We start from the raw sequence: 14,319 nt of genomic DNA on the forward strand, positions 1-14,319 counted from the left end.
ACTTTTCTGCAGTCTAAGGGAAGTTTTAGAAGCTTTGGACATGGATAATCGTCTGTACTTTGATTGAATACTCCAACATTTTATTTAAACATTCATTAATGAGGTAATGTCAAATATTGATCCAATCCAGGAGTTAGGTGCAGGCCTCAGAGATCCCCTTATAATTGTCCTGCATGTCAAAATGAAATTAGCTGCAGTTTTTCAACTGAGCTTCTATCGATATCATGTCTAGATACTTTTAGTACTACTTTTACTTTTACTTAGTTTTGTGTCTGGGAACCGCGCACATTTTCTGTGTGAGTTTTATTTAAATTCAGTATGCTCCTTCACCTCAGGGTACAATGAGCTGGCCTAATGGTCACATTTGCAATTGGAATTTTCTGTGAATGGACATTTTGGAAATTGGTTCTGAAAGAAAAGCCTGTGGAGTTGCAATGTGTGACTTACAGTGAGAATGGAGATACAACAGGAGCAATCACCCCTCACAGAGGTTAAAATCAGTGGATGCTCAGATTTGATCTGAATAATGTCATTATTCATATAATGTCAATTTATTGTTCAAATGTAATGGAAATAACTACAACCTTAAAAGCATTTTAATGAATAGGCTTACATGACATGCACCTATCTTGCACTGCTGTTGAGTAAGGTCCACAGTCCTAACCCCAACTATGACTCCTGTTTTAATCCTAAATGCTTCCCTACAGTTACAGTAATTGTAATCCTAACCCTATCATGAGAAATATAACCCAGACAATGAAATCTCCAGTAACTATTATGACATATAGGGTTTTGTCCAGTTTAATGGGACCAGTGGTGGGTTTCCCCCCTTGGTATGATTAGTTTGGGCAGATCTCAGCACATCAACTCTGGTGAGGACCAAAACAATCACATCAAGACAGTTTGGTCTCATTCCTAACACAAACAAATTCTACAGTGATCCGATCTGGATCTGACCCAACTACAGTACAAGGCGTACTCTGCAGGTTTGATCTAAATGGCTCCTGTAGCCAGGTGCGAGTTGCATGCTGGGATGCGGATGAGTGAATCAACAGTTGCTAGCAGTTAGCCGGAGAATGGATGAGCAACAGTATGCCTTCTTGATATTTGGACAGATAGAACCTTCTTTCTGTGTTTATATTCTCATGCCGGCCCCAGACACATCTGACCAATGAGAGGAGTGAATGTTCTCATGTGACTTTTAGTGATGCATTTTGGTTTGCTTGAATATTTTTGTGTGAAAAGAAACCAAATCAAGCAGCAACTACCACGTTGAAGTCAGTGCTGAAGTACCTTCAAGTGGAATGCCAACAACAGCCCACAACTGACTTCCATTCAAAAAGCATCAACTTAAATTTTGGCCCTCTTATAAGTGTGCTGGTGGTCATTTTGAAAATTATTGCTCCATTAATAAGATTTAAAGACTTATAGTAGCTTTGATGTCTGCCATGTGGGCATTGATTGACAGCTGTGATTGACAGTTTGGCTCACCTGCTGCTCTCCCCAGCTCCAGGACTCACACTGAGTTGGATTATTGTTGCAATATTTCACAAAGTTTAACATTACTTGATTACAATACCTGCCCTATTAGCACAATCCAGGTAAAGCTAACATTAGCCCAAGTGGTTTTCCCAGTAAACTAGTGTTAGCTTGAGTCCAAGGTAGCGCAGCGTGTTTCCAGAGCATCTTGGCTCCAAACAGAAAAGATGGCGCTGACCATAAGGCCTTTATTTCCTGAGGATGTGTGCACAGCCAACACAGGGAATGTATGGTAACCAGTAGTCACATGCCAACTAATAGCTAAAAGTACAGGAAACTCACTATATCTATCTTTATACATATACAGTTTATGGGGAAAACGCAAGTTTACCAACTCATCCACGGGGTTCAGACCAAAGCAACTGTATATCAATGCCCTTAATCACAAAGACAGTTATCAAGAATAAATTATCCAAAAATACTATTTTTAAAAGAGGGGCATGCACATTTTATAGACAAAATGTTAAACTATAATATTACATCTAAAATAGTGGTGTGCAAATAGCAGCCCACGACCAAAATCAGGTCCTCTCAAAATGATTTTGACCCCTAGTGACGCTTCCTTTTTGGCCACACCAAACCTCAACATGCTAACCTTTCCATAAATGTAGTGTAGATATAACATTACAAATATAAAACCCATTAGACAGCCCATATAAAATGACCTTTATCGCTGTATAAGAATCAATAGCTTTCATATGGAGAGAGGCATGAAAACTGATACTGTGTCTCATTCTTGTCAGTTGCCACACTTCAGCTCACACTGATGAATGGATAGCATGTGGCGTACATACCTACATATCTACTTTTTCATATGTCAGAGAGATAATATCTTTTATCAGAACAGGCTCTGGCTTACAGTTAGTTACAGTAGTGCAGTAATAATATCACTGGGCCCCATGGCAGAACTGAGCTTACTGTACATCCACATCAGCTGCTGTAGCTGTGATCCTGACTGAAGAATCATGTACACTAAAGTGATCTCCTTACCTCCTCTCTCTTGCTCAATGATAGTGACATCAATGTGCCATGTTTCCTGTAATATCAGGCCAGGATGGAATAGAGGTAAAGGACACAAAGCTGTAATACTATGATGGTTATATGTTCTGTGCAGTATGGTGAAGAAGGAAAAAAACATTGACTTCTTCCAGGCTTTATATTCGTGTAGTTCAACTCTCAGTTGTCATTCTGATGAAATGGTGCACTGTACCCACATGCAATACAATAAAAGCATGTTAACTTTTTTTGTGATACAAAATACATACCATTACATCATATGGATTAACGTGTACCCTATCCTCTATTAAATTACTTAGGACAGTCATATATCACACTATATATAATCTTGTATTAAACTGCATGTTTAAGTCATATTTGTTTATTGTGGCAGTAACAGCCATTCAGAAGATCTTTAAAGCAACTTAAGCATCAAGCTCCGATGGTGGAACTTTTGCCAAAACATGTGACCGTGATGCAGGTCGTCGATGAAATGTATCATGATCATCTATCCTGTGCTCATACACACCCTCCCCCCTCCTACCATTAACACACTTAAAATCATTAAGCCACAATTTCAATAGAGAAATCATGGCACTGATCTGCTAAATGTATACGTGTATTTACAGTAACCAGGTTACTACAGTTGTGTAAATGCACTGACTGCCAGGTTATGACATTGGAAATGTAGAAGCCAGTGTTTTTTGACTCATACTAGGCACTAAAAGTCAGGACATCTCTGTCTCTGCTGCTTTTGACTTTTCTTTTGCAATCTGTCTCTTGCAAGTCTCCAATTTATGGAAGAGTAATACTATATTGGTGTAGTACCCCTTTAAAATTATGCATGTGATTGAGTTTTCTCTTTTTGAGCATACATGTGATTAATTGTATGATCACTTGAGAGCTGCTCTTAAAGGTCCCACAACACTTTCTTGTGAGTTATTTGATCAATGTGTCTTATTCTTTATTAGCATGAATCAAAGAACTTTTTTTATTGAACAGTTTCTTTAAAATACATCTCAGCGTCCCTTATTCCTCCTGCTGCTCCTCTACTCATCCCATCTTCTCTTCATACCTCTCTTCCTCTTATTCCTCCTATCCTCTCTTGTCCTTCTCCTCTACAGCTTCATTTCACTGCTCTTCCTACAGATGAACACTTCTGCTGCAGCAACACACACTCCCTCCTCCTCCTCCTCCTCCTCCTCCTCCCAACCTTTTCCTCTCTTGCTCGTTCATCGAGTTTGTCCCGCACCCTGCACGCACAAACACACACTTATCCTCTGTCTGCTCCCTTCTGGCTCATCTTGTAAATTATTCACTCGGACTCCTTTTCATCCTCCTCCTTTATCACCATGCACACTGATTTCCACAGCCTGGCCTTTCTTGCCTTCCTCTCCTTATTTCTCTACCTTCTCAGCACTACAGTGTCACCACATTTCATTTCATCCCATGCAACCAGATGCATTTTTGAAATTTCAATGTGCTCTGTCCCTCATTTCCTCCTCCCTACTTGCCCTGTGTTCCTCCATATCTGTTTCCTTTTTATGTTTGTCTGTCCTCCAGCAGGACTGAAAAGTAAATATCACAAGCCACTTCAACTGTAGAACACATATTTACAGTCAACCACATCAGAAAACCAAATACAGCCAGTATGATTATACACACACACACACACACACACACACACACACACATTGACTGACTTGCTAAAATACAGCTCAGTTGCACTGTCAATGCAAATTTCAGCATCAGTCCCTTGGGTGAAATATGATAATGGCTGAAAACATGTAGGATAAAGGAAGAGTTCAGTCAAAACTTAAAGCTCTCCACCAGTTTTACACATGACAATCAGTTTATTCATCATGTTTCTACTCATTTAGACTCTGGCCTGTGAAAACATCGTGTCTTCTGTGCCTGAGTCTGAGTCTGTGCTTTGTCAAGTGTGATAAAATAACCCTGTTGATGTCATAGTGATGTCATCGGGGTTATCTCAGTTTGGGTTACAGAAAATTTGTTACAGAAAGAAATAATGTGTTTTTACATACTAGTGTGTTTGGATTCATGCTGTTTTCTGGCCTCTGGGAGTAAGCACAATAAATGAAATTTACTTTACAAGGAAAATATTATATGATGCTGTTAAACCCAACAAGACAGAATAGCCAAATTACAGTAATAAATCTCAGATCATAGAAGCACTGTGAGTCTGCTTCAGGCTTGTTCTGTACCACAGCGGAGCCTGTCTATTGCTGTAAAGAACTGCCTCAGAAAGGTTCCCTAAAGCACCAGACTCAGATGTTTACACATTTATGATGTTATAAAAATACCATTTTATAAAAGTTCTTGCAGCTCTATGCTCAGAATTTGTTAGAAATTGTCTAAATAGAAAGATGAAGTAGGTCCATTTAGAAAACATAACATGCATTCTCACAAATTTATTTACTCTACCCAGGCATGGAGTTGTTTTAGATATCTGCTTGTGGACTGGAGGTAATGGTTTGTAAGACAGAGGAAGTGACAACATGTCAGTGGCTTTGTTAAACAAGAAACAGTGTTGAATTATACACCAATATAATTATTGTGGGGTTTGTTGTACAATGTTATTTATGATTAGTTACGTAATGTTTTAACAAATCATTTTCTTAAATAAGAGCCAATATATACAGAACCGCTCAGAGTACATTTTTGCTGGTCTGACTCACTTAAAAATTCTAAAAATGACATTTAGTTCCATGCATAAACATTTCCAACTGATTTAATAGAGTTCAAGAGGCCTCCTAAGTCAAACTGGATGTCTGCATAACATGCACAGAGGCAGAGGACACACACTTTTCATATTTTAGAAATATACAATTATTAAAAAAACAAATACCCACAAAACATGAAAAAGTTAAAATCATCCAGTTCATAACATGATGGATTCAGCATGAATACAATCAGATGCACAGACATAAGTGTTATTGTTCCTAAGTCCACAGGAGGTTAACACATTAAATGGTTAATCTATTATATCACTTTTAACTGCTTAATATGAAGCTCCTCATGCCTGCTCTTCTTAGGACTATCAGAAGTTTTATACATATCAGCCCAAATAGGTAGTTTGTGGTACTGTAGTTATCCAAATTTTCAATAATTATATAATTAATACCAATAAAAAGTAATAGTAATAATACTATACAGTCATAGTTAACATTTACTATAATAATAATACTGCAGTAGGTATATGTGCAAAAGTACCACTAATGACGATTACAAAGTAATAAGTAATACTAAGACTAGAACTCCAAAGACTAGACCACACTGACTTTAATTTAGAGATTACTACTATATACTGCAGTGATCTAAAGGAGTTTGTGAGTTGGTCTGTGTTGTAATATTCTTCCTGCTTAAAAAGATGTTTAGAGCAGTCTGGAAGGAGAGCTGAGGATAAAGAGGAAGGAAAGAGGGATATTTGTGTTGACACACTGAGTTGCTACCTCTTTGAATTATTCATGTGTTCACGTTTGACCAGGATACAGTTTGTTTTTGAAGGGCAGTACTAGTGTGGATGTTTTTGGATTAAAGCTGCTAATAGCTCATACAGTAATTTGCACCAATATTCATTCAAGCATTTACAAATTTTGATACCAGAAATGAAGAACCATGTCTCAAAGGGCTTTAAGCTGAATTCACTGTTTGCCTCTGAATTTTATTTTTGGAAAGAGTGGCAAAGCGTTGGAGGATTTGGACAGTTAAATGCCCAGACTCTAAAGTGACTCTTAAGAAGCTTGGACTGTGATCAGACCCCCACTGAGAGCGATGGGGGCGGAGGGGAAGGGAGGGAGATTATTTATTTCATCAAAACTAAAACCACATACATCTCTAATTGACTTGGAGAAAGAAGAATAAACTCTAATTTAGGCTCTGGAAAGATATCTTAATCCATCATAACGCTGTAGCTTCAGTAAAGGAGACCACAAATTGGCAACCGAGTAGTAGTAGATAGGCTTCCAAACCCAAACAGATTTAGAAAGAGATGAACAAGCTTATTCTTCATGACACTGTATCAACAAAAAGTGAACATTATAAATTGCACAGAGAGGGAATTTACTGCAGGGTTTTGTATTTAGTGGTATTACAGTGTACAAGGCTGTATACTGTATTTTTTCTGGTCAGTTGAATCTGATGACAATCTACAGTCTTATGAGCAGATTGCCTTGAGATTGACCGAGCACTTTCATTCACCCCACACAGTGAATACTTTCCATTTTGGACACTTCATGAGTTCATTTAATGGGCAGGTTTATCATGAAATGACAAGCACATTTATGCTAGCCCTAAGCTAACCCTGTCTCTGACAAAATACATTTATATACTACTGGTATTTCTTTTCAAAGTACTTTATGAGGAAATGTAACAGCTGTAGAAATGTGATATTCAAAGCCAACAAAGGAGTCGTAGGGAGGAGGTAGGGGTGGTTTGGAATTTGATCCAACAACACCACGTGGGGTGCAAGACACAAACTGTCTTTCTCTGTTCTAACCTTAAATCTGAGTTGAAGACATGTACCTATGAGCATGATTTGTAACATCAGAACTAGTTTGGAGCCAAAGACTCTTGGGGGAGCTATGCCTCCCCAGACTCTCCTGTAATTTGAACACAGATGTTGGTGATCACTTAACTTTTATCTAGTGTCATCGTTAGATCAAAATTTTAATTTGTCAATTACTTTGGTTTAGTGATGCACCAATCCAATATGCAAGATTAGTACTGATACCGATAATGGCTTGTTAAGTGGATCAAGTATCGACTGCATGTCATCGATCATTAAATACAGTTACTTGGTCAATGTCATTATAAAATTCAGTATTTCTATTATCAGACACATTCTTTGGGTTGGTTTTATTGGGTTGGTACTTGGTACAGCAGATACTCTGTGTTTATAATTCTGAATTGGTACTGAGAGAGACAAAGTTGGATCAGTGCATCCCTACTTTGGCTTATGACTAAATACCTGTAAAACTAATGACATGCTCATCAATCTCAGCGGCACTTTGTGCTACATGCTAATTAGCAAATGTTGGCATGCTAGCACACTAAATTAAGATCATAGCAGTGGTGAACATTGCATGCTAACTCACGGAGCTGTTGGCTTTTCTGTAGACTGTCTTGTCCAATATTTAACCAGCCAATACATTGAGTTTAGATTATATTGTCAAACACTGATTGAATATCTTCCTGTCACATTCACTGCAAATGTTTTGTCTTGTTAGTTAATAGAAATGTTTTCTTGTTGGGCTGCATTTTGATTGCTACAAGATAAGGTTGCCCTAAACTATTTAGACTTTAATATCCTCATAGTCTGCTATCAAAGGCTAATATACTGGCAAACAGACACTATGATCTAAATGTAACAAATATCAAACATCATCCCAATACAATGACACTGAGCAACATGATCTGTGTTTCTCTGTTTCTCCAGAGGTTTAACTTTGTGTCTCTGCCCACTGATGTGCTGGAGATCGAGGTGAAGGATAAGTTTGCCAAGAGTCGGCCAATCATCAAGCGCTTCCTGGGGAAGCTCTCTGTCCCTGTCCAGAGGCTGCTGGAAAAACATGCAATTGGGTAAAACACGCATACCACACACACTCATGCATTATTGTTGTTGTTTGAAGTTGGATTGCAGTGGGACCGTGTTCGTCATCAGTCCAAATATTACTCTAGTGCTGGATGATTCATGTCTGTAGAGGTGTGGAAGCTTTCCCACATACACAAGCCCACACAGACAGTCGATGAGATAAAGGGTGTGGGTGGTTGTAGCCAGTTTGAATCTCTTGTGATTGTCTGAGTTTAGGTATTATTTCAATAGCTATGTGTACATATGGCTGCATGTCCTTGCTGGTCAAAATAAATAAAACTCAAGCAACTTCTCTTTTATTCCGTCTGTCACTGTCTTTTTGTCTGCAGGGATCGGGTGGTGAGTTACTCTCTGGGTCGTAGGCTGCCAACAGATCACGTCTGTGGCCAGCTGCAGTTCCGCTTTGAGCTGACATCCTCTATTCATCCAGGTACTTAAGACATCACGCCATCTAGCAGCCCGGACAGACATTTTCTCAATCCTCCCTTTGGCCTTAAAGAAATCTGCTGATATTTACAGGCTGTAAAACCTTGCTCTTAAGTAATCTCTCTCACCAGAGGAAAAGTGCTTTGAAGCTCTTTTAAAGCATCAACAACTGGGGAGGATGGAAATATTTCCAAAATACATATTTCCTACTCATTTGTTATTAGTTGTGCAAGTACACTGCCTTTATAGTACCTTTCAATATCAAAGTGAAAACATCCCTTTGAATAGGACACACCTAAGCCATCACTGGTGAAGCCAATTAGTTTTAGAAGTCACATATGTAGATAAATAGAAAATTGCCTGTGTGGAGACAGGGGGTTCAATTGAATGTAGTATAAATACATCTGTATATGTGGTTTAAATATAACTGTATCTGGAATATCCAACTTTTGATGGGCAATATCATAGCAAAACTCCACCATGAAGACAAAGGAACACTCAGAGCAACTCCATGACAATGTGATTGTCTTGTATCCATTCCCTGACTTGTGTTTTCAATTTCAAAAGATACTGAAAATCTCTTGGAGTGCAGGATTGTTGAAGCAACAATAGTTGGCTTAATTGCTTCATCAGTTGTAGTTTTATGGGAGAGTGACTAGACACCATGTTACATTGCACATAATCATAAACATAGCAAACACAACATGAAGCATGACGGTGGCAGCATCATGCTGTGGGGATGCTTCTCTACAGCTCTGTGAGCGTAAAATGAACGTTAGAAAATCTGATGCAGTCTGAGAGAAACCTGCATCTTGGGAGATTTGTTTTCATTCTGTCATTCCTGTTTAAGCCACAGCTTAAACAGGAATGACTTCAAAACAACAATGTTAATCTCCTGAAGTGGCTCAGTCAGAGTCTAGTATTTGTGACTGTTCACTCACAATCCACATGCAACCTGACAGCTCCAGCTGTTTTGGAAAGAAGAACGAGGGGAAAGCGTGTAGATGTGCAAAGCTGATATAGTCCTATTTACTGCTGCCAGAGGTGCATCTACTGAATACTGACATGGAGAGTTGATTTCACTTTGACATTAACTGGTATTTTTCTGTTGATCAGTGTCATAAAAGCCACATTAAATCTACTTTGATTCAATGTTGTAAAAAAAATTGAAACAAATAAGGATGAATACTTTTTATTAGCAATCTAATTCCTGAGGATGTATTTAGGGTTATGTTAGTAATTACCTTGTTCAGTATGGCTATGCAATATAAAGAGGATAAGAGTTGGCCTGGATTCAGACAGCTGATTGCTTTTTAGATCTAGTTCCAAGTTGATGAAATACTTGTATCCGCTAAGATGTGAAGCTAACAAGTCTCACATCAAATTTTGTTTTTTTATTAACAGAGAGCAATGTGCATCACTTTATCTGGCTGAAATACAAAATATTACCTGGAGATGATATTAGATTATATTAGCTGTTCCAGTTAATGTTAGTTCTGTAGGTAACTTGACTAACTTCACTTTCTGTTGTCTGCTTCTCTGAGAGCTGGTGTCTGTATTGGGCTGGTGAAACTGTAAAAATAGCTAAATGCGTCACATCAACTGAGTAACATCAATATTTTAAGCTTATTAACTTGATAGTAAATCAGGACTTATTTACTTATTTTAAGTATTTGGAGCAAGTAGCTTGTGAGAAGTAAGTTGTGCAGACGTAAGCAGACTACACTCGTTATTTATGTATCAGACACATATTTCATTAACTCATATCTTCTGCTGCTCATTCAGGTTTCATAAGTCAAACAAAGACAGATCTCATTTGAGCCTGAAAGTCTGTTCTCCAGCATAGAAATAACAGTTTGACAAACAAACCTTAACTCAAGGTCCTCTTACAAGCTTTTTCACAGAGTTTTCAGTCACAGACTTGTTTGTATTTATTGATTCACTGATTTTATGTCCTCACCCACTGTAACAGGCAAAAAGAATCTGCCTGTAGTGAAACAGATAAGCTCACAGGCAGCCTTGATCAATCAATATAGATACTGTTAATATGTTCAGGACATATAAACAGGAGATTTGTGTGATTTAAACAGCTTTCTGTGTGGATTACGCTTCACTAAATGCACCAGAGGAGAAAAAAAATAGACTTGGAGCAGGGAGACAGGGAGTGACGCACACTTCTGGAGAAAACTGATGAATGTGGCAAGTTTTCTTAAATTGCGTGTTGAGCTACTGAAGAACTAATCTGTTCATATAAACAATTCTTCCATGAGGCCAACTGATCTTAAAATTTAAGCTTTTCTTTTTGCTTTTGGACTCATCCATTGTTTTCACAGTCAAGTTATGTATTATCCTTTAATAACTTTCAGTAGATTTGTCCTCGTTGTCCTTCTATTAACAGCATTGTTCCTTTCTCAGATGATGAGGAGGTCTCACTGGTCATAGAAGCAGCCTGCCCTGAAGGACAAAACGCAGCAGATGTCAACCATGTTCCTGATGCGGCTGATGATGACACGCTAAGTGTGGGACCCGACATGCCTGACCTCCCTCTGGATGCCCCCCCTGACCCTGAGACCTCTGCCCCACCGGCCTCCACAGCTGAAACCTCCACAACTGAGGAGGTCCAACCTGCTGAGACGGAGGAGACCGAGGTGGCACCAGAGATGGAGCAAGGCACCATGGAGGAGGAGAGCACAGTGAGGGAAGAGCCCCCGTGTACTGAGCCCCAGGCGGAGCAGGAGGATGAGGGCCCAGCTGAACAGCAGGAGGAAAACGCTGGAGTGGGGGTAGAAGAGGGAGCAGGGGAGGAGAGGCAGCAGGTGGAGGAAGAGGAGGAGCACAGAGAAGAGTGTGCATCACATGTTGAGGAGGAGGCAACAGTAGAAGAAAAGGAAGACAGGGAGGAAACCCAGCCAAAGCCAGACTCTGACAATCCTGCAGCAGGAACTACAAACAATGAAGCTCCTACCGCAGAGGCTCCTGCAGAGGGAGCCATCACATCCCAGGAGGCCCCTGTAGAAACAGCTGAAGGGGCCCCTCAGGAAGTGACAGATGGAGGAGAAAGACACTCCACCCCCTGCGCCTGCCAATCCCTCTTCACAAACTACAACTCCCATGGTCCCTCGCGGCGTAAGAACCGCCCCTGCTCCCTGCCAGTGTCAGAGCTGGAGACAGTGATTGCGTCAGCCTGCGGCGAGCCAGAGACGCCACGCTCCCACTACATCCGGATCCACCACCTCCTCCACAGCCTCCCCTCGGCCCAACAACGAGCTCCGAGCCAGGAGGAGGAGCCCGGGGAGGGAGAGAATACAAGCACAACTCAAGACACCACCTCCACATCACCAACACTTAAAACCTCCAAAGACAGAGAGGAGGAGGGGCAGGAGGATGAGGATGAGGAGGATACAACCCAGTCTCCCTCTCAGGTAGGAGCCACAGATGGACTGTCAATAAATACACACATGGGCATGTAGAATTTAGCAGATAGCAAAAACTACACTGATGCCTGTAACTGACACAATCAGTCGAATCACATTTTCACAACAGACAGTGGTGGAAGAAGTATTCAGATCAAGTAGCAATAATGTAAAAATACTCCATTACAAGTAAAAGTCCTGAATGAAAAATCCTACTACAGTAAAAGTACATAAGTATTATGAGCTTGATGTAGTTAAAGTATTGCAGTAAAAGTAGTGGTTTGGTCCCTCTGACTGATATATTATTATATATGACATCATTAGATTATTAATAGTGAAGCATCAGTGTTAGAGCAGCATGTTACTGTTGTAGCTGCTGGAGGTGGAGCTGGTTTGAACTACTTTATATACAGTTAGCTACTTTAGTCCAGTGGTTCCCAACCTAGGGGTCGGGCCCCTCCAAAGGGTCAGCAGATAAATCTGAGGGGTCGTGAGATGATTAATGGGAGAAGAAAGAAGAAAAAACAAAGTTCTGATACACAAATCTGTTTTCAGTTTTTGGACTTTTTCTCTAATCTTTGATTTTTGGTGAAATATTGGATCATTTGAACATTTATTGAAATGAAAGCATGTGAGAAGTTTAGAGGGAAAAATCACTATTTGGTGGAGCTGTTAACAACTCATAGACATGTGAAATGTGACCCCGACTACACACTGCTTTTTGTAAGACATCAAAAGCCAAAAAGGTTGGAAACCACTGGTTTCATCTTTAACAATGTGTTGTATTTTGTATGTTATATTATCCATTGTGTCAAACCTTCATCTGAAAAATAACTAAAGCTGTCAAATAAATGTAGTGGAGTAGAAAGTACAATATTTCCCTCTGTTGTTATGTCCTGTTATCATTCACTGTCCATCACAGTCTCAACACAAGAGTTACTGGCTCTCAGCAGCATGCCACTCTCTCTGGTATCTGCCCTCTGAACACCTGCTATTAGGAAGAACTTCCACCTTGAAGCTTGGAAACAAATCAAAATGACAAATGACAACCTGTGAATGTGTGTCATAGCTCCATTCAGGGTCCTCCCCTCTGTAAGCTTCAAATGGCCTTTTAGAAACCCTTGTGTGTCCAAAGTTTGCTACAATTCATGGTTTTAAAAACCAAAAATGGTTCATATGAGAAACTTTACTTACTGCCCCTTTAAATCTTTCTGTGTTTTTCTGCAGGTCCCAGAGTGTCCAGGTCCCTGCTGCCGTCGCTCTCTTCCCCGCAGCCTCTCCATTGAACGCCTCTCTGAGCTAAACCAGCTCCTGGAAGGTGAGGGGGGAGGAGGAGGTGGAGGGCAGACAGCAGTCAGGAGGATCTCCCCCTCCTGCCTGGAGGGCGAGGAGGGGGATTCCAGTCACGGAGGAGGAACTAGAGTTGGCGGGAGCAGCCACAGACCCCCGGGCGAAAACGAGTGCGAGTTCTGCGACACCTCCTGCTACAGCACTTCCTGCTACAGCACTTCCTGTTACAGTACATCATGCTACAGCAACTCAGGCTATGAAGGGAGGGGCCGCTTCTGCAGCCACACCCGCCTCTCCTCGGTGGACAGCAACCGGCTCTCCGGCAGCACCGTGTTCTCCTCGCAGGATGAAGACGAAGATGAGGAGAGCGCCTTCGAGTCGGTACCCGACGCCGGCAACAGCCCTGAGGGCCAGGAGGGGGGCGGGGCAGGAAGAGAGAGGAGGGCGGGGAGATGGAAGGAGTCCAGGAGAGGAGAACATGGGGAGCCAGCAGTGGCCGGGCCCAGTGATAGGAACAGCATCGGTGAGATAAAATATCACTTTCCTATTGGTCCTTCTTAATTAATACTCACTGCATTGGTTTTAAAGGAGATGCTACTCGGTGTTTCTGACATGCACTTCATTACATAAATGTGGTCACAGTTTTTCATGTGGAACTCATGAATGAGTGTCAAAGTGTTTCTGAGCTAATGTTATCAGCGGCGAGGCTATTAGCCTGCAGGTTTGAGGGACAGCTGCAGGGAGAAGGAGAAAGAAAATGTGACTAAATATGAAATAAAGAGAGAAGTCATAGTTAAGAGAGTCACAGGGAATGAGTACTAACATGAGAGTGTGTGTGTGTGTGTGTGTGTGTGTGTGTGTGTGTGACAGAGTGAGGGGGAGAGAGAGGCAGCCTGTGTGCCTGTGTGTGTGTGTGTGTGTGTGTGTGTGTGTGTGTGAGAGAGAGCCACACCAATCATCAGACCATTAGTCTCACTGAATCTGAAGCTTTCATTCATGCCAGCTCCTTACAACATGAATATGCAGCAAAACACTTTACAA

At 40.7% G+C, this 14,319-nt stretch overlaps 1 protein-coding gene across 3 annotated transcripts in view; it reads left to right on the forward strand.

The window, feature by feature from the left end:
• The window catches only part of LOC121887978 (E3 ubiquitin-protein ligase HECW1), an 81,520-nt gene that overhangs the window by 33,367 nt on the left and 33,834 nt on the right, over positions 1 to 14,319 (forward strand). For all 3 annotated transcript variants that reach the window (XM_042399176.1, XM_042399178.1, XM_042399177.1), the window contains 4 exons: positions 7,994 to 8,136; positions 8,479 to 8,579; positions 10,991 to 11,997; positions 13,216 to 13,801. In XM_042399176.1, the coding sequence (XP_042255110.1) occupies positions 7,994 to 8,136; positions 8,479 to 8,579; positions 10,991 to 11,997; positions 13,216 to 13,801 (1,837 nt within the window). The remainder of the gene's footprint in view (positions 1 to 7,993; positions 8,137 to 8,478; positions 8,580 to 10,990; positions 11,998 to 13,215; positions 13,802 to 14,319) is intronic.

Source organism: Thunnus maccoyii, chromosome 21 (assembly GCF_910596095.1).
Source record: "Thunnus maccoyii chromosome 21, fThuMac1.1, whole genome shotgun sequence".
NCBI lineage: Eukaryota > Metazoa > Chordata > Actinopteri > Scombriformes > Scombridae > Thunnus > Thunnus maccoyii.